The following is a 21,436-nucleotide window of genomic DNA, read 5'->3' on the forward strand; positions in this document are numbered from 1 at the left end:
TACAGTATGAAGAATGGTGGTGTTATCACTATAATGACTACTGATATATAAGGTTTCTTACACTCCTGTAGCTTCCATAGGTTCCACATCCTGTCCACCTCTAACGACACCTCACCATACATACACAGTGTTATGAGTACTGATATATGTGGTTTAATACATATTAACATATACTTATTATATATGTACATTCATTTATAATATATGCCATTTAGCGGACGCTTTTATTCATTCAGTATAAGCCGAACAGCATTTGCCAGTCATTCACTCATGAATAATACCATACTTTATCTGCCATGTCATTACCCCCTGTTTATACTGTACAGATGCAGTCAGATATATTGGCACCAGTGCATGATATATTGGCACCCTTGCATGACTCACCTTTTCTTCTCAAATATGTTTTTTTGGGGGGGGATTCTAACTGAAATGGGGGGAAAATGATTGGCCTAGACTAAATTATTCAAAATTCTAATTAACTTGGTTGGAGGCAATGGTTCTCATTTACTGTGTAATTTATCTCACCTGTGGTAAGTTGCAGGTGCCTGCAGGGTAAAAATAGCAATTAAATGAGTTTTGAAAAGAACAAACGGCTCATTCTACTCAGTTGCACTCCTTTTGTAAAGTGCAATGTGTCAACATTTGGCCACATCTGTAAGTAACCAATCCAGCTGAGGCTTCCTGTAATTACATTTGACCTTCCCGTTGGATGAATCCCTGCTAGCTCCTTGTGAACACTGCCCTCTGCCTCTCCCGGTGCTAGTGGGGAAAAAACTAATTTCCTCTGGTTCCGGCTGCAGACTGGAGCCAGTACAATGGCAGCCTTGGATGGTGTTGCAGTGCCAGCAGAGGTTTTCTGTGCGATCCATCACGCTCACCTGTCAGAGGGGAGGAGGGAGGAGGGAGGAGGAGGGGAACAGGAAATAAATACAGTCAGGGAAAAAGAGAGAGGGAGAGAGAGGGTTTATTGATGTGGGAAAGATAGTGAACTGACCACCTCCCTAACTGACTGGACATGGATGGATGTTACTACAATAGATTAGAATAGACATTACTACAATAGATTACGTAGTTGTAATGGTGATTGCATGTGTCCTACCCCTAGCTTTTACCACATATATTACATATCATCCTGTGTATTAACTGTGTAATAACCATCAGCATACCACCCTGTATCCCACCCCGGGCATGTCTCTGAAGCTAAGATCCCAGTGCCCCAGGGCAGTGTTTGGGGACATTGCCATGTGTAGGGTGACGTTTTTCGGATGGGACGTTAAACGGATGTCCTGATTCTCTGTAGTCATTAAAGATCCCATGGCACTTATCATAATAGTAGGGTTGTCCTGGCTAAAATATCCAATCTGGCCCTCCTAATGGCCACCTAATCATCCCCCTATCCACTCCCTTCCAACCCCATGTCAGGAATCACCTAGCCTAGCCACTCCCTTCCAACCCCATGTCAGGAACTACCTAGCCTAGCCACTCCCTTCCAACCCCATGTCAGGAACCACCTAGCCTAGCCACTCCCTTCCAACCCCATGTCAGGAGCTACCTAGCCTAGCCACTCCCTTCCAATCCCATGTCAGGAACTACCTAGCCTAGCCACTCCCTTCCAACCCCATGTCAGGAACCACCTAGCCTAGCCACTCCCTTCCAACCCCATGTCAGGAATCACCTAGCCTAGCCCCTCCCTTCCAACCCCATGTCAGGAACTACCTAGCCTAGCCACTCCCTTCCAACCCCATGTCAGGAACCACCTAGCCTAGCCACTCCCTTCCAACCCCATGTCAGGAGCTACCTAGCCTAGCCACTCCCTTCCAATCCCATGTCAGGAATCACCTAGCCTAGCCACTCCCTTCCAACCCCATGTCAGGAGCTACCTAGCCTAGCCACTCCCTTCCAATCCCATGTCAGGAATCACCTAGCCTAGCCACTCCCTTCCAACACCATGTCAGAAACCACCTAGCCTAGCCACTCCCTTCCAACCCAATGTCAGGAACTACCTAGCCTAGCCACTACCTTCCAATCCCATGTCAGGAACTACCTAGCCTAGCCACTCACCTTCCAACCCCATGTCAGGAATCACCTAGCCTAGCCACTCCCTTCCAACCCCATGTCAGGAATCACCTAGCCTAGCCACTCCCTTCCAATCCCATGTCAGGAACTACCTAGCCTAGCCACTCACCTTCCAACCCCATGTCAGGAATCACCTAGCCTAGCCACTCCCTTCCAACCCCATGTCAGGAATCACCTAGCCTAGCCACTCCCTTCCAACCCCATGTTAGGAACCACCTAGCCTAGCCACTCCCTTCCAATCCCATGTCAGGAACTACCTAGCCTAGCCACTCACCTTCCAACCCCATGTCAGGAATCACCTAGCCTAGCCACTCCCTTCCAACCCCATGTCAGGAATCACCTAGCCTAGCCACTCCCTTCCAACCCCATGTCAGGAACTACCTAGCCTAGCCACTCCCTTCCAACCCCATGTCAGGAACTACCTAGCCTAGCCACTCCCTTCCTACCCCATGTCAGGAACTACCTAGCCTAGTCACTCCCTTCCAACCCCATGTCAGGAACTACCTAGCCTAGCCACTCCCTTCCAACCCCATGTCAGGAACCACCTAGCCTAGCCACTCCCTTCCAACCCCATGTCAGGAACTACCTAGCCTAGCCACTCACCTTCCAACCCCATGTCAGGAACTACCTAGCCTAGCCACTCCCTTCCAACCCCATGTCAGGAACTACCTAGCCTAGCCACTCCCTTCCAACCCCATGTCAGGAACTACCTAGCCTAGCCACTCCCTTCCAACCCCATGTCAGGAACTACCTAGCCTAGCCACTCGCAACCCCATAAACCTCAGTGTGCCCCCAGGTTACGTTTTCTCTCATTATACTCTGTGCTCTGAATGGCATCTGCGTGTGGAGACATTTTGGCTCTACAGACCAGGGTTACCGAATGCGTGTGGAGACATGTTGTCTCTACAGACCAGGGTTAAGGACCGCGTGTGGCGACATTTCGGCTCTACAGACCATAGTTACGAGCTGCGTGTGGAGACATTTAGGCTCTACAGACCAGCGTTTCGAGCTGTGGGTTGTTTGTTTAATTGTTCTGAGAGAAAATGTTTCCTTCCCTCCCCCTAAGGATAAATAATCACAGTAATACACTTGGCAAACGACGATATTAGCGGCTTGACTTGCAGCCACACAGGGAAACATTGTATTACATGCATAATGGATGAGAGCCCTCTCTTACTAGCAGCTTGCTTAGTGTAGTAGCTATAATCCTATAATCTATGGTAGTTATTGGCCAAGTGGGTTTAGCTAGTGTGTTAGCCTCTTAATAAAAAAAAAAGTGGTTGGTTAACTGGGTGAGAGTAGAATGAGGAAGTGGTTAACTGTGAGGAGAGTAGAATGAGGAAGTGATTAATTGGGAGGAGAGTAGAATGAGGAAGTGGTTAACTGGGGGGAAGAGGAGTAGAGGCTGGGGTTGAGGGGAAGAGGAGTAGAGGCTGGGGTTGAGGGGAAGAGGAGTAGAGGCTGGGGTTGAGGGAAAGAGGAGTAGAGGCCGGGGTTGGGAGGAAGAGGAGTAGAGGCTGGGGTTGAGGGGAAGAGGAGTAGAGGCTGGGGTTGAGGGGAAGAGGAGTAGAGGCTGGGGTTGAGGGGAAGAGGAGTAGAGGCTGGGGTTGAGGGGAAGAGGAGTAGAGGCTGGGGTTGAGGGGAAGAGGAGTAGAGGCTGGGGTTGAGGGGAAGAGGAGTAGAGGCTGGGGTTGAGGGGAAGAGGAGTAGAGGCTGGGGTTGAGGGGAAGAGGAGTAGAGGCTGGGATTGGGGGGAAGAGGAGTAGAGGCTGGGGTTGAGGGGAAGAGGAGTAGAGGCTGGGGTTGAGGGGAAGAGGAGTAGAGGCTGGGGTTGAGGGGAAGAGGAGTAGAGGCTGGGGTTGAGGGGAAGAGGAGTAGAGGCTGGGGTTGGGGGGAAGAGGAGTAGAGGCTGGGGTTGAGGGGAAGAGGAGTAGAGGCTGGGGTTGAGGGGAAGAGGAGTAGAGGCTGGGGTTGAGGGGAAGAGGAGTAGAGGCTGGGGTTGAGGGGAAGAGGAGTAGAGGCTGGGATTGGGGGGAAGAGGAGTAGAGGCTGGGGTTGAGGGGAAGAGGAGTAGAGGCTGGGGTTGAGGGGAAGAGGAGTAGAGGCTGGGGTTGAGGGGAAGAGGAGTAGAGGCTGGGGTTGAGGGGAAGAGGAGTAGAGGCTGGGGTTGAGGGGAAGAGGAGTAGAGGCTGGGGTTGGGGGGAAGAGGAGTAGAGGCTGGGGTTGAGGGGAAGAGGAGTAGAGGCTGGGGTTGGGGGGGAGAGGAGTAGAGACTGGGGTTGAGGGGAAGAGGAGTAGAGGCTGGGGTTGAGGAGTAGAGGCCGGGGTTGGGGGGGGGGAGTAGAGGCTGGGGTTGGGGGGGGGAGTAGAGGCTGGGGTTGGGGGAAAGAGGAGTAGAGGCTGGGGTTGGGGGGGGAAGAGGAGTAGAGGCTGGGGTAGAGGTTTAGAGGCTGGGGTTGAGGGGTAGAGGTGTAGAGGCTGGGGTTGGGTGGGAAGTTTTCTACAATAATGTAGGGGCTTTATTGGGATTTTCCTCCCAGGATATATAACACAAACACAAGAGCACACACACACACACACACACACACACACACACACACACACCCTAGCACATACTAATTTGTGTAACACACACACCCTATGACCATACCCCTGTCCCCTTCCCATCCCTCTCAGACAATCATTATTTGGTGCAGTCTGAGGCCGCCAGCCCGTCAGCAGGGTGATCAACACAGTGGTTGTTAGATAGTATCTCCCCCGCTGCCTGCTAAACTGATATTACTGCTGATTATCAGGAACTGATCTGTCAACTGTTTGTTGCAGGCGAGTGTTTTGTTGGTCGCGCTCCCTATCCAGAATACCAATAAGTCCAAGGTAGACTGGTGTTAGTACATTTATATTCCATTCATCAGATTGTAGACGGCTTAGTAGACTTTACCGTGAAATGCTTCCACAATGTTGACACACTATCTCTTCCGCTCCATTATGTAAGGCAGGCAGACAGTCCATTGGATGGCTTTATGTAGGGAAATACTGAGATATTGATTACTGGTGATTGATACATGGAGATATTGATTACTGGTGATTGATAGATGGAGATATTGATTACTGGTGATTGATAGATGGAGATATTGATTACTGGTGATTGATAGATGGAGATATTGATTACTGGTGATTGATAGATGGAGATGTTGATTACTGGTGATTGATAGATGGAGATGTTGATTACTGGTGATTGATAGATGGAGATATTGATTACTGGTGATTGATAGATGGAGATATTGATTACTGGTGATTGATAGATGGAGATATTGATTACTGGTGATTGATAGATGGAGATATTGATTACTAGTGATTGATAGATGGAGATATTGATTACTGGTGATTGATAGATGGAGATGTTGATTACTGGTGATTGATAGATGGAGATATTGATTACTGGTGATTGATAGATGGAGATATTGATTACTGGTGATTGATAGATGGAGATATTGATTACTGGTGATTGATAGATGGAGATGTTGATTGCTGGTGATTGACAGATGTACATATTGATTACTGGCGATATATGGTGATATTGATTACTGGTGCATCTTGGGAGTGGCTTTCTTTATACTATCCCCCTCTCCTGTCACATCATCTCTTTCTCCTTCCTCTCCTCTCGCCTTCCTTCTCTCCATCCCTCTCTTGCGTACCCCCAGAGTGAGACCGTGTCTGGTAGACTGGGGACTGTCGTGTGATAAACTGTTTCCAGAGTGGGGTCACAGTGAGACCTTGTCTGGTGGACTGGGGGCTGTCGTGTGATAAACTGTTTCCAGAGTGGGGTCCCAGTGAGACCTTGTCTGGTAGACTGGGGGCTGTCGTGTGATAAACTGTTTCCAGAGTGGGGTCACAGTGAGACCTTGTCTGGTAGACTGGGGGCTGTCGTGTGATAAACTGTTTCCAGAGTGGGCTCGCTCAGTGGGAGATGAGGCGGGGTTTGAGGGACAGTTTGCTTAGCTTGCTTAGATTAGATTGCTTAGCAATGTATTGTTGCTGTAGAGAGAGGCTCTCTGAACCTGGAGAAAAGAGCCTTCACTGGCCTGGAATCCCAAACTAACCCATGCCCGTCCTGACTTGGGTCTCACAGAGAAACGTTTATACTCCCAACCCCATCAAATCTCTCTCTCATACAGTATACACACACACACACACACACACACACACACACACACACACACACACACACACACACACACAATAATTTGTGTAACACACACACACACACATAATAATTTGTGTAACACACACACCCTATGACCATACCCCTGTCCCCTTCCCATCCCTCTCAGACAACCATTATTTGGTGCAGTCTGAGGCCGCCAGCCCGTCAGCAGGGTGATCAACACAGTGGTTGTTAGATAGTATCTCCCCCGCTGCCTGCTAAACTGATATTACTGCTGATTATCAGGAACTGATCTGTCAACTGTTTGTTGCAGGGGAGTGTTTTGTTGGTCGCGCTCCCTATCCAGAATACCAATAAGTCCTAGGTAGACTGGTGTTAGTGCATTTATATTCCATTCATCAGATTGTAGAAGGCTTAGTCCCAAATGGCACCCTATTCCCTATATAGTGCACTACTTTTGACGAGGGCCCATAGGGTCCTACGGTAAAGAGGCTGCCCTGACCTGTGCCTGTCACACAGGGTCCTACGGTAGAGAGGCTGTCCTCACCTGTGCCTGTCAGACAGGGTCCTACGATAAAAAGGCTGTCCTCACCTGTGCCTGTCAGACAGGGTCCTACGATAAAAAGGCTGTCCTCACCTGTGCCTGTCACACAGGGTCCTACGGTAGAGAAGCTGTCCTCATCTGTGCCTGTCAGACAGAGTTATGGTAGAGAGGTTGCCCATTGACTTTGATAGACATCGCATCATTGTATCTGTCCCATTATGGCGTCTGTGAGAGCACGGGCAGCACCATTGAGGCCATCTCCATTTTGAAGTAGTCCACATTCTTCTTCTACTACTCCTATAAGTTGGTAAACACTAGAGTCCTGTATCTATTTATATGGGCTGCCCTGACCTGTGCCGTTTCACAAACACGTTGTCAAACTGCATTCCTAAACTAGGGGGTTCCCTTCCTGGAGTCTCTGACAACTTCTTTTCATTAACAATCCTGGAAAAAATGACTGAAATTAGCTTGTGTTTTTTCTGGCGCGTACAAACACTTAGCTGCAGTGAAGCGTGTTGCGTGGCACGGTGCCTTACAGTGGAGCATATGTCAGAGTCTGACCTCCTTGATGTGTCAACACCTCAACTAGCACCAGTCTGATACTGTATGGGTTCTATTGGGGGAGAGCTGTTTTCCTAGCTTTACGCTAACATGTTGTTGAGTGAGTTGAGGTGTTTTTCCAGTGCTGTCCCTCTCCACTGACTGCTGTCTTTGTGCCCTGGGGTCCTACAGGCACTGCCTGGACGCCCGAGACCCCTACTGTGGCTGGGACCGTAAGCAGAAGCGCTGCACCACCATCGAGGACAGCTCCAACATGAGCCAGTGGAGCCAGAATATCACTGAGTGCCCGGTAAGGGTCACACACACACACCTCATATCATATGTAACAAGCACACCTCATATGTAACAGACACACACACACACCTCATATGTGACAGACACACACACACACACACACACACACACACACACACACACACACACACACACACACACACACACACACACACACACACACACACACACACACCTCATATGTATCACACACACACCTAACCCTACTACTAACCCTAACCCCAAAACCCTAACCCTAATCGTATACCTAACCCTTAAACCTAAACCTAACCATAACACCAAAAGCCTGAATCTAACTTTTAAGCTTTGAACAAACTTTCCCCACACACCTTCCCCGCTCTCCTACCACCTTCCCCTCTCTTCTACCACCTTCCCCTCTCTTCTACCACCTTCCCCTCTCTCCTACCACCTTCCCCTCTCTCCTACCACCTTCCCCTCTCTCCTACCACCTTCCCCATCTCCTACCACCTTCCCCATCTCCTACAACCTTCCACTCTCTCCTACAACCTTCCCCTCTCTCCTACAACCTTCCCCTCTCTCCTACAACCTTCCCCTCTCTCCTACAACCTTCCCCTCTCTTCTACAACCTTCCCCTCTCTTCTACAACCTTCCCATCTCTCCTACAACCTTCCCATCTCTCCTACAACCTTCCCCTCTCTCCTTCACCTTCCCCTCTCTCCTACCATCTTCCATTCTCTCCTACCACCTTCCCATCTCTCCTACAACCTTCCCCTTTCTCCTACCCATCTCTCATACAACCTTCCCCTTTCTCCTACCACCTTCCCATCTCTCATACAACCTTCCCCTTTCTCCTATCACCTTCCCCTTTCTCCTACCACATTCCCCTCTCTTTTACCACATTCCCCTTTCTCCTACCACTTTTCCCCTCTCTCCTACAACCTTCCCCTTTCTCCTATCACCTTCCCATCTCTTTTACCACATTCCCCTCTCTCCTACCACTTTTCCCCATTAGCCACCATTCTGACCCCATCTCTGATTGGTCCCTTGTGATGCTGAACTCCTGCCCGCTCACAGGTAAGGAACCTGACCCAGGACGGCGGCTTCAGCCCCTGGGCGCCATGGCAACCCTGTAACCACGACGACAGGGAGGGCGCCAGCACCAGTTGCGCGTGTCGCTCACGCTCTTGTAACAGTCCAGTCCCTCAGTGTGGAGGCTTCAACTGCAAGGGCCCCACCATCCAGGTGGCCAACTGTTCCAGGTACTGTAGAGAAAGAAGACAGGGGAAGCTACAGTCTACTATTCATCATTCAGTACCAAACATCATAACAGTTACTGACTTCCCCAAAGTGGAATAGTCATGATCGTCAGCAGAGTCAGAGCTTGTTTCCTGGAGCTTTTGGGGATTATCAAGTCCCTCATTTGAGCATCTGATTCCCGTTTTTTGTTCCAGTTGGGCTGCCGTGCGTTCGAGTCCGCTTTCAATCTATGTTTCCAGCATGTTAACAAACTGTCAGTATAATTGATGAGAAGGTATTGTACATGTTGACCTTAAATGGATCATGCTAGTAGTAGTAGTAGCATGAGACTTCAGACCAGCAGCAGACAAGCACACGTAGACTCAGCAATGTTTGTTTTATTATTGATGAGTTCTATTCTTCTATTCTTCTATTCTTCTGCTTTCAGAGAGTTTAGAATAGACTTCCAACTACCAGACAGTGTTTACATGTTCTCAGAGGAAACTCAGGTTGTAGCATCAGACCAGCAGCAGAGTCCAACTACCAGACAGTGTTGGCATGTTCTCAGAGGAAACTCAGGTTGTAGCATCAGACCAGCAGCAGAGTCCAACTACCAGACAGTGTTGACATGTTCTCAGAGGAAACTCAGGTTGTAACATCAGACCAGCAGCAGAGTCCAACTACCAGACAGTGTTGACATGTTCTCAGAGGAAACTCAAGTTGTAGCATCCGACCAGCAGCAGAGTCCAACTACCAGACAGTGTTGGTATGTTCTCAGAGGAAACTCAAGGACTCCCTTGCCCTCTATTAATAGAGGTTTCCCTCATTAGGCAAAAGAGATTGGATTTATCTAGAGAGTGAGTTGAAAACCAACTGACTGTCACCTCTCAGTACAGCAGAGGTGTGTGTGTGTGTGTGTGTGTGTGTGTGTGTGTGTGTGGGTGTGGGTGTGGGTGTGGGTGTGGGTGTGGGTGTGGGTGTGGGTGTGGGTGTGGGTGTGGGTGTGGGTGTGTGGGTGTGTGTGTGGGTGTGTGGGTGTGTGGGTGTGTGTGTGTGTGTGGGTGTGTGGGTGTGTGTGTGGGTGTGTGGGTGTGTGGGTGGGGACCAAAAATTCTCACAAGGATAGTAAAACAAGGAACATTCAGACAAGTGGGGACATTTTGCCAGTCCCCACAAGGAAAAAGGCTATTTTAGGCTTTGGGTTAGGATTAGGATTGAGGGTTAGGTTAAGGGTTAGGATTAGGGTTGAGAGATAGGGTTAGGTTAGGGGTTAGGATTAGGGTTGAGAGTTAGGGTTAGGTTAGGGGTTAGGATAAGGGTTGAGAGATAGGGTTAGGTTAAGAGTTTGGGTTAGGATTAGGGTTGAGAGTTAGGGTTAGGTTAAGGGTTTGGGTTAGGATTAGGGTTGAGAGTTAGGTTAAGGGTTTGGGTTAGGATTAGGGTTGAGCGATAGGGTTAGGTTAAGGGTTAGGATTAGGGTTGAGAGATAGGGTTAGGTTAGGGGCTAGGATTAGGGTTGAGAGTTAGGGTTAGGATAAGGGTTGAGAGATAGGGTTAGGTTAGGATAAGGGTTGAGAGATAGGGTTAGGTTGAGAGTTTGGGTTAGGATTAGGGTTGAGAGATAGGGTTAGGGTTAGGTTAAGGGTTTGGGTTAGGATTAGGGTTGAGAGTTGGGGTTAGGTTAAGGGTTTGGGTTAGGATTAAGGTTTAGAGTTAGGGTTAGGTTAAGGGTTTGGGTTAGGATTAGGGTTGAGAGATAGGGTTAGGGTTAGGTTAAGGGTTTGGATTAGGATTAGGGTTGAGCGATAGGGTTAGGTTAAGGGTTAGGATTAGGGTTGAGAGATAGGGTTAGGTTAGGGGCTAGGATTAGGGTTGAGAGTTAGGGTTAGGTTAGGATAAGGGTTGAGAGATAGGGTTAGGTTGAGAGTTTGGGTTAGGATTAGGGTTGAGAGATAGGGTTAGGGTTAGGTTAAGGGTTTGGGTTAGGATTAGGGTTGAGAGTTGGGGTTAGGTTAAGGGTTTGGGTTAGGATTAAGGTTTAGAGTTAGGGTTAGGTTAAGGGTTTGGGTTAGGATTAGGGTTGAGAGATAGGGTTAGGGTTAGGTTAAGGGTTTGGATTAGGATTAGGGTTGAGCGATAGGGTTAGGTTAAGGGTTAGGATTAGGGTTGAGAGATAGGGTTAGGTTAGGGGCTAGGATTAGGGTTGAGAGTTAGGGTTAGGTTAGGATAAGGGTTGAGAGATAGGGTTAGGTTAAGAGTTTGGGTTAGGATTAGGGTTGAGAGTTAGGGTTAGGTTAAGGGTTTGGGTTAGGATTAGGGTTGAGAGTTAGGGTTTGGGGTTAGGGATAATAGGATTTTGAATGGGAATCAATAGTAAAACAAACATGTGTGTTTGTGTGTGTGTTATTAGAGAGATTACGGTCTTCACTGGTGGCTTCTTGTTGCTTACTTTACTGTTACTATGCAGGAGAGAGACAGAGGTGCTGAAATTAAATTGTCTTTTACAGGAAGCACCAATTTAATTAGAAGGGAAGCTCCATCAGCCTGAAGCACTTAAACAAATTAGGTGGATTTTTTTTATGCCTCAGCCCAGTCAGCTTCCCAGACAAGCACATGTAGACTCAGCAATGTTTGTTCTGTTCTTCTATTCTTCTGCTTTCAGAGAGTTTACAGTAGACTAGGCGGTTAGAGTTTACAGTAGACTAGGTGGTTAGAGTTTACAGTAGACTAGGCTGTTAGAGTTTACAATAGACTAGGCGGTTAGAGTTTACAATAGACTAGGCGGTTAGAGTTTACAATAGACTAGGCGGTTAGAGTTTACAATAGACTAGGCGGTTAGATTTTACAATATACTAGGCGGTTAGAGTTTACAATAGACTAGGCGGTTAGAGTTTACAATATACTAGGCGGTTAGAGTTTACAATATACTAGGCTGTTAGAGTTTACAATAGACTAGGCGGTTAGAGTTTACAATATACTAGGCGGTTAGAGTTTACAATATACTAGGCGGTTAGAGTTTACAATATACTAGGCGGTTAGAGTTTACAATAGACTAGGCGGTTAGAGTTTTAGGTGACTCTGTGTGTCTTCCCAGTTGTTCTGAGTTTCTCTCTCTCTGTCTGTCTCTGTCTGTCTCTCTCTGTCTGTCTCTCTGTCTCCTCTAGGAACGGAGGCTGGACCCCCTGGTCCTCCTGGGGTCAGTGCAGCACCAGCTGTGGCATCGGGTACGAGGTGCGCCAGCGCTCCTGCAACAACCCCTCACCCCGGCATGGGGGCCGTGTCTGTGTGGGACAAGGCCGAGACGAGAGGTGAGACAGAGGGACTCAATGCAGTACATACAGTCAGGTTTACATTCAGTCAGGTTCACATACAGTCAGGTTCACATACAGTCAGGTTTACATTCAGTCAGGTTCACATACAGTCAGGTTCACATACAGTCAGGTTCACATACAGTCAGGTTTACATTCAGTCAGGTTCACATACAGTCAGGTTCACATACAGTCAGGTGTACATACAGTCAGGTGTACATACAGTCAGGTGTACATACAGTCAGGTGTACATTCAGTCAGGTGTACATTCAGTCAGGTGTACATTCAGTCAGGTGTACATTCAGTCAGGTGTACATTCAGTCAGGTTCAGATTCAGTCAGGTGTACATTGTCAGGTGTACATTCAGTCAGGTGTACATTGTCAGGTGTACATTCAGTCAGGTGTACATTGTCAGGTGTACATTGTCAGGTGTACATTCAGTCAGGTTTACATTCAGTCAGGTGTACATTCAGTCAGGTGTACATTCAGTCAGGTTCAGTCAGGTGTACATTCAGTCAGCTGTTCTCCCATCTTGCATCATATGCTTAGTGACAGACGAGATTTGTGTCATGAGTAACCTTACTGAAGACTTACGTTAGCTGCCCAAGCTAATGCCCTCAGCTTTAGCTCAGCAGGTTAACAAAGTATTGTGGCGTTGCAGGAGACCCTGGTTCAGCGTTGCAAAGTCCTGAAATGGTGCACATATTGTAAAGCAGTGGTTCACCTTCTCTTACAGAGACCACCAGGCAGAAAGAGTAGGACTGCAGGTTTACCGTGTGTGCGTGTGCGTGTGCGTGTGTGTGTGTGTGTGTGTGTGTGTAGGCTGTGCAATGAGAAGAGCCCATGTCCCCTGCCTGTGTTCTGGTCGTCTTGGGGCTCCTGGTCTCAGTGCAGTGCAGAGTGTGGAGGAGGGGTCCACTCCCGGGTCAGGAGCTGTGAGAAGGGGAACACCTGCCCAGGATGTGCTCTGGTACGGCACACACACACACACACACACACACACACACACTCAGACACACTCAGACACACACACACACACACACACACACACACACACACACACACACACACACACACACACACACACACACTGCACCCCAACGGCATCCTTTACTACTACTTTCTCACAGATAACACCCTTATTTGATCTAGTGAATGGCATCTTTCATTATTCATTTATCATAGCCAGAGGATGAACAGTCAGGTTGAAACTGACATATCCTCTCTCCTTTCCCTACATCCTTCTCTCCTCTCTCCTCTCTCTTCTTCCCTAAAACACACTCCCTTAGGAGTACAAGACCTGTAACCTGGAGGCGTGTCCGGAGGTCCGTCGCAACACCCCCTGGACCCCCTGGATGCCGGTGAATGTGACCCAGGACGGGGCCCGCCAGGAGCAGAGGACCCGCTACACCTGCAGGGCCCTCCTTCCAGACCCTCATCAGCTGCAGCTGGGCAAGAAGAAGGTGGAGACCCGCGTCTGCCCCAACGACGGCACCGCCACCTGTGAGACTGAAGGTAAGTCTGAGGCCGTCCCACTCATACATATATACTGGACATACACTCACACACTTTCTCCATACACCTTTCCACTCCCCTTCTAAAGAACCAAGTAGATAGACAGACAGACAGACAGACAGACAGACAGACAGACAGACAGACAGACAGGAAAGCATGCTAAGCCTCTAATGTTATGCAGTGGGCTGTGGTTTTTAACCGGCCAGCTGGGATTACCCATGCTGTGCTCACTGGGGCGGGACGATCTGAGCGGTCGTACCCAGTGACAGGCTCCCTGGGGTGGGGTAGGTGTCACAGTCCACAGCCTCTCATTGATTTAAAGGTCAGACAGGCAGGCAGAACGCCTCTCCTGCTGACAGTAACTAAACGGGTGTGTGTGTGTGTGTGTGTGTGTGTGCATGCATATTTAAGACAGGCTCCATGTGAAGCAAGGCAGATAGAGAGGATGTGTTTGCGACAATTTGCAGAGAACAGAGCAACCGTGTGGTCACTGGGTCTAAACACCATGTCACAGGCTGTCACCGTGCCTAAACACAATGTCACAGGCTGTCACTGGGTCTAAACACCATGTCACAGGCTGTCACTGGGTCTAAACACCATGTCACAGGCTGTCACTGGGTCTAAACACCATGTCACAGGCTGTCACTGGGTCTAAACACCATGTCACAGGCTGTCACCGGGCCTAAACACCATGTCACAGGCTGTCACCAGGCCTAAACACCATGTCACAGGCTGTCACCGGGCCTAAACACCATGTCACAGGCTGTCACTGGGTCTAAACACCATGTCACAGGCTGTCACTGGGTCTAAACACCATGTCACAGGCTGTCACCGTGCCTAAACACAATGTCACAGGCTGTCACCGGGTCTAAACACAATGTCACAGGCTGTCACCGGGTCTAAACACCATGTCACAGGCTGTCACCGTGCCTAAACACAATGTCACAGGCTGTCACCGGGTCTAAACACCATGTCACAGGCTGTCACTGGGTCTAAACACCATGTCACAGGCTGTCACCGTGCCTAAACACAATGTCACAGGCTGTCACTGGGTCTAAACACCATGTCACAGGCTGTCACCGTGCCTAAACACAATGTCACAGGCTGTCACCGGGCCTAAACACCATGTCACAGGCTGTCACCAGGCCTAAACACCATGTCACAGGCTGTCACCGGGCCTAAACACCATGTCACAGGCTGTCACCGGGTCTAAACACAATGTCACAGGCTGTCACAGGCTGTCACCGGGCCTAAACACAATGTCACAGGCTGTCACCGTGCCTAAACACAATGTCACAGGCTGTCACTGGGTCTAACACCATGTCACAGGCTGTCACCGGGTCTAAACACCATGTCACAGGCTGTCACCGGGCCTAAACACAATGTCACAGGCTGTCACCGGGCCTAAACACAATGTCACAGGCTGTCACCGGGTCTAAACACCATGTCACAGGCTATCACCGGGCCTAAACACAATGTCACAGGCTGTCACCGTGCCTAAACACAATGTCACAGGCTGTCACCGGGTCTAAACACCATGTCACAGGCTGTCACCGGGCCTAAACACCATGTCACAGGCTGTCACCGTGCCTAAACACCATGTCACAGGCTGTCACTGGGTCTAACACCATGTCACAGGCTGTCACCGGGTCTAAACACCATGTCACAGGCTGTCACCGGGTCTAAACACCATGTCACAGGCTGTCACCGGGTCTAACACCATGTCACAGGCTGTCACCGGGTCTAAACACCATGTCACAGGCTGTCACCGGGTCTAAACACCATGTCACAGGCTGTCACCAGGCCTAAACACCATGTCACAGGCTGTCACCGGGTCTAACACCATGTCACAGGCTGTCACCAGGCCTAAACACAATGTCACAGGCTGTCACCGGGTCTAAACATCATGTCACAGGCTGTCACCGGGTCTAAACACAATGTCACAGGCTGTCACCGTGCCTAAACACCATGTCACAGGCTGTCACCGGGTCTAAACACCATGTCACAGGCTGTCACCGGGTCTAAACACCATGTCACAGGCTGTCACCAGGCCTAAACACCATGTCACAGGCTGTCACCGGGCCTAAACACCATGTCACAGGCTGTCACCGGGCCTAAACACCATGTCACAGGCTGTCACCGGGCCTAAACACCATGTCACAGGCTGTCACCGTGCCTAAACACCATGTCACAGGCTGTCACCAGGCCTAAACACCATGTCACAGGCTGTCACCGGGCCTAAACACCATGTCACAGGCTGTCACCGTGCCTAAACACCATGTCACAGGCTGTCACCGTGCCTAAACACAATGTCACAGGCTGTCACTGGGTCTAAACACCATGTCACAGGCTGTCACCGGGCCTAAACACAATGTCACAGGCTGTCACTGGGTCTAAACACCATGTCGCAGGCTGTCACTGGGTCTAAACACCATGTCACAGGCTGTCACTGGGTCTAAACACCATGTCACAGGCTGTCACCGGGCCTAAACACCATGTCACAGGCTGTCACTGGGTCTAAACACAATGTCACAGGCTGTCACCGGGTCTAAACACCATGTCACAGGCTGTCACTGGGTCTAAACACCATGTCACAGGCTGTCACTGGGTCTAAACACCATGTCACAGGCTGTCACTGGGTCTAAACACCATGTCACAGGCTGTCACCGTGCCTAAACACAATGTCACAGGCTGTCACTGGGTCTAAACACCATGTCACAGGCTGTCACCGGGCCTAAACACCATGTCACAGGCTGTCACTGGGTCTAAACACAATGTCACAGGCTGTCACCGGGTCTAAACACCATGTCACAGGCTGTCACCGGGCCTAAACACAATGTCACAGGCTGTCACTGGGTCTAAACACCATGTCACAGGCTGTCACCGGGCCTAAACACAATGTCACAGGCTGTCACTGGGTCTAACACCATGTCACAGGCTGTCACTGGGTCTAACACCATGTCACAGGCTGTCACCGGGCCTAAACACCATGTCACAGGCTGTCACCGGGCCTAAACACCATGTCACAGGCTGTCACCAGGCCTAAACACCATGTCACAGGCTGTCACCGGGTCTAAACACAATGTCACAGGCTGTCACAGGCTGTCACCGGGTCTAAACATCATGTCACAGGCTGTCACCAGGCCTAAACACCATGTCACAGGCTGTCACTGGGTCTAAACACAATGTCACAGGCTGTCACTGGGTCTAAACACTGTGTCACAGGGGCGCTGTCTAGACTCAAGAGGAGACATCTGGCCTCACAGTAACATGAACCGTATGAAATATTACTGCTGCCCTGGTTTCAAATCACACAGACAGAAAATAAAATTCAATTCATTATTGAAGTCATTTCCATAATTTAGGTGACGTGTTGCTTTTTTTTTTACCTTTTCAAAGAGTTCATCTGGAACCGATTAACCCAGATTTTACCCCACGGTTGAATGTTTGGCCCAGATTCTAACTGCACAGGTTACTATCATACCATGTAATGAGGAAGGAAGCCTCTGCACTCTTAGAACCAGCACATTGTCAGTTATTTCATTGCCAAGCTTTAGGTCACAGAAGACCATTGTTTATCAGAGCTGTTCTCCTACCATACCATTAGGAAAACAACATATTTTTGACTTTGAGAAGTAAAAATAATATTGTAAATCACCTTTTGTGTTGTAATGTCTCATGTATGAGTATATGTGTGTCTCTGTGTGGTTCAGCTCTGGTTGAAGACTTGGTCAGGACCAGTGGAGGAGGCAGTAGTGGTCGACCTTTGCTCCGACAACCAGGTGGCACCAGGTGGTCGCCGTGGGAGACATGGTCGACCTGCTCCCAGGAGTGTGCCAAAGGCTTCCGCACGCGCAAACGCACCTGTGCCTCAGCCGAGGGCAAGAGCAGCTCCAGTGGCTGTAGTGGATCCCCAGTGGAGTACCAGGACTGCAACTCCCAGCCCTGCCCAGGTAAGACACCGACTACTCCAGTTCTTCTCTATATCTGCTCAAATACTGTACTAACCGATTAACTTAACGGGCAGTGTAGAACCGAGATTGGGATTCCTTCAAAGCCGGCAATAGCTTTTTAAAGGCAATTTCCCGCACGTTCTCGGAGATCGCATTCATGGTAAAAGCTGTTGAAGCGTAAATTGCCTTTAAAAGTCTGTAGTGAAAAACAAACTGGTCTAATAAACACGAATCAAATGTTTTGTTTTCATGTGCTGAAAACATGTTAAAAAACCTCTGGATCTGGATAAATAGTTAACCCCTTACAGTCGTGGGCCTTTATGGATTGGGCTAAATTGAAATGTTTCTTACAGAAGAAATATGGAAAGCATATGCAAAACCATGGTAGCAATTAAAAAGGAACAGTTTGGAGATTATGGGAAAATGATGACTAAAGTTGAGGACACCTGACACAAGACTGAATCCAATTTATGTGCATTTTACATTTACTGTACTTTTTAACGCATTTGTTGATAAGAAAATCAAAAGATTCAAAGAAGTGTCTTCAACTTTAAGGCGCTATTTTTAGCTCTCCTCGTTGTTTTGTTTGGAACACAACCCTGCATCCCCGCCTTCACACTATTACTGTTGTTGTTTTGTTTGGAACACAACCTGCATCCCCGCCTTCACACTATTACTGTTGTTGTTTTGTTTGGAACACAACCTGCATCCCCGCCTTCACACAATTACTGTTGTTGTTTTGTTTGGAACACAACCTGCATCCCCGCCTTCACACAATTACTGTTATTGTTTTGTTTGGAACACAACCCTGCATCCCCGCCTTCACACAACTACTGTTGTTGTTTTGTTTGGAACACAACCTGCATCCCCGCCTTCACACAATTACTGTTGTTGTTTTGTTTGGAACACAACCTGCATCCCCGCCTTCACACAATTACTGTTGTTGTTTTGTTTGGAACACAACCTGCATCCCCGCCTTCACACAATTACTGTTGTTGTTTTGTTTGGAACACAACCTGCATCCCCGCCTTCACACAATTACTGTTATTGTTTTGTTTGGAACACAACCCTGCATCCCCGCCTTCACACAACTACTGTTGTTGTTTTGTTTGGAACACAACCCTGCATCCCCGCCTTCACACAATTACTGTTGTTGTTTTGTTTGGAACACAACCTGCATCCCCGCCTTCACACAATTACTGTTGTTGTTTTGTTTGGAACACAACCTGCATCCCCGCCTTCACACAATTACTGTTATTGTTTTGTTTGGAACACAACCCTGCATCCCCGCCTTCACACAATTACTGTTGTTGTTTTGTTTGGAACACAACCTGCATCCCCGCCTTCACACAATTACTGTTGTTGTTTTGTTTGGAACACAACCTGCATCCCCGCCTTCACACAATTACTGTTGTTATTTTGTTTGGAACACAACCTGCATCCCCGCCTTCACACTATTACTGTTGTTGTTTTGTTTGGAACACAACCCTGCATCCCCGCCTTCACACAATTACTGTTGTTGTTTTGTTTGGAACACAACCTGCATCCCCGCCTTCACACAATTACTGTTATTGTTTTGTTTGGAACACAACCCTGCATCCCCGCCTTCACACAATTACTGTTGTTGTTTTGTTTGGAACACAACCTGCATCCCCGCCTTCACACAATTACTGTTGTTGTTTTGTTTGGAACACAACCTGCATCCCCGCCTTCACACTATTACTGTTGTTGTTTTGTTTGGAACACAACCCTGCATCCCCGCCTTCACACAATTACTGTTGTTGTTTTCGCATTCCAAAAACAGTCCATTATAATTCACAATCCGGGTCAGATGGGCATCATTTGAAAGCTTGTTCTACTGCCAACATGACTTGCTAAATTATAAAATATGTTAGGTTTTCACAAGGCAATTCAGAGAAGCAGATCATCATTTTGGTGCGCATAGATTGGAGTCATGAACAGTGGTGTTACTTAAGTAAAAATACTTTCAAGTACTACTTAAGTCGTTTTTGTGGTGTCTGTACTTTACTATTTATATTTGACAACTTTTACTTTTACTCCAATACATTCCTAAAGAAAATAATGTACTTTTTACTCCATACATTTTCCCTGACACCCAAAATTACTAGTTACATTTTGAATGCTTTGCAGGACAGGAAAATTGTCTAATTCATGCACTTATCAAGAGAACATCCTTGGTCATCCCTACTGCCTCTGATCTGGCAGACTCACTAAACACAAATGCTTAGTTTGTAAATTATGTCTGAGTGTCGAAGTGTGCCCCTGGCTATCCGTAAATGTAAAAAACAAGAAAATCGTGCCGTCAGGTTTGCTTAATATTAGGAATTTGAAATTATTTATACTTTTACTTTTGATACCTACAGTTGAAGTCGGAAGTTTACATACACCTTAGCCAAATACATTTAAACTCAGATTTTCACAATTCCTGACATTTAATACTAGTAAAAATTCCCCGTCTTAGGTCAGTTAGGATCACCACTTTATTTTAAGAATGTGAAATGTCAGAATAATAGTAGAGAGAGTGATTTATTTCAGCTTTTATTTATTTCATCATGGGTAGCCTTCCACAAGCTTCCCAAAGTAAGTTGGGTGAATTTTGGCCCGTTCCTCCTGACAGAGCTGGTGTAACTGAGTCAGGTTTGTAGGCCTCCTTGCTCACACACACTTTTTCAGTTCTGCCCACAAATTTTCTATAGGATTGAGGTCAGGGCTTTGTGATGGCCACTCCAATACCTTGACTTTGTTGTCCTTAAGCCATTTTGCCACAACTTTGGAAGTATTCTTGGGGTCATTGTCAATTTGGAAGACCCATTTGCGACCAAGCTTTAACTTCCTGACTGATGTCTTGAGATATTGCTTCAATATATCCACATAATTTTCCTCCCTCATGGTGCCATCGATTTTGTGCACCCCACAACATGATGCTGCCACCCCTGTGCTTCACGGTTGGGATGGTGTTCTTTGGCTTGCAAGCCTCCACCTTTTTCCTCCAAACATAATGATGGTCATTATGCCCAAACCGTTCTATTTTTGTTTCGTCAGACCAGAGGATATTTCTCCAAAAAGTACAATCTTTGTCCCCATCTGGGATTGATTTGCACTTTTTGCACCAAAGTACGTTCATCTCTAGGAGACAGAACGTGTCTCCTTCCTGAGCGGTATGACGGCTGCGTGGTCCCATGGTGTTTATACTTGCGTACTATTGTTTGTACAGATTTGTACCTTCAGGCATTTGGATGAACCAGACAAGGATGAACCAGACTTGTGGAGGTCTACAATTGTTTTTCTGAGGTCTTGGCTGATTTCTTTTGATTTCCCCATGATGTCAAGCAAAGAGGCACTGAGTTTGAAGGTAGGCCTTGAAATACATCTACAGGTACACCTCCAATTGACTCAAATGATGTCAATTAGCTAATCAGAAGCTTCTAAAGCCATGACATAATTTTCAGGAATTTTCCAAGCTGTTTAAAGGCACAGTCAACTTAGTGTATGTAAACTTCTGACCCACTGGAATTGTGATACAGTGAACTATAAGTGAAATAATCTGTCTGTAAGCAATTGTTGGAAAAATTACTTGTGTCATGCACAAAGTAGATGTCCTAACCGACTTGCCAAAACTATAGTTTGTTAACAAGAAATGTATGGAGTGGTTGAAAAATTAGTTTTAATGACTCCAACCTAAGTGTATGTAAACTTCTGACTTCAACTGTAATTATATTTTTGCGATTACATTTAATTTTGATACATAAGTACATTTAAAACCAAATACTTTTAGACTTTTACTCAAGAAGTATTTTACTGG

The 21,436-nt window shown here is 47.7% G+C and overlaps 1 protein-coding gene across 3 annotated transcripts in view; it reads left to right on the forward strand.

Annotated features, from left to right (window-relative positions):
* Nucleotides 1-21,436, forward strand: part of sema5bb (sema domain, seven thrombospondin repeats (type 1 and type 1-like), transmembrane domain (TM) and short cytoplasmic domain, (semaphorin) 5Bb) — a 99,524-nt gene that overhangs the window by 67,766 nt on the left and 10,322 nt on the right. For all 3 annotated transcript variants that reach the window (XM_055908101.1, XM_055908102.1, XM_055908103.1), the window contains 6 exons: nucleotides 7,518-7,635; nucleotides 8,676-8,860; nucleotides 12,002-12,145; nucleotides 12,968-13,115; nucleotides 13,435-13,660; nucleotides 17,374-17,613. In XM_055908101.1, coding sequence (XP_055764076.1) covers nucleotides 7,518-7,635; nucleotides 8,676-8,860; nucleotides 12,002-12,145; nucleotides 12,968-13,115; nucleotides 13,435-13,660; nucleotides 17,374-17,613 — 1,061 coding nt within the window. The remainder of the gene's footprint in view (nucleotides 1-7,517; nucleotides 7,636-8,675; nucleotides 8,861-12,001; nucleotides 12,146-12,967; nucleotides 13,116-13,434; nucleotides 13,661-17,373; nucleotides 17,614-21,436) is intronic.

This window comes from Salvelinus fontinalis, chromosome 41, assembly GCF_029448725.1.
Source record: "Salvelinus fontinalis isolate EN_2023a chromosome 41, ASM2944872v1, whole genome shotgun sequence".
Lineage (NCBI taxonomy): Eukaryota > Metazoa > Chordata > Actinopteri > Salmoniformes > Salmonidae > Salvelinus > Salvelinus fontinalis.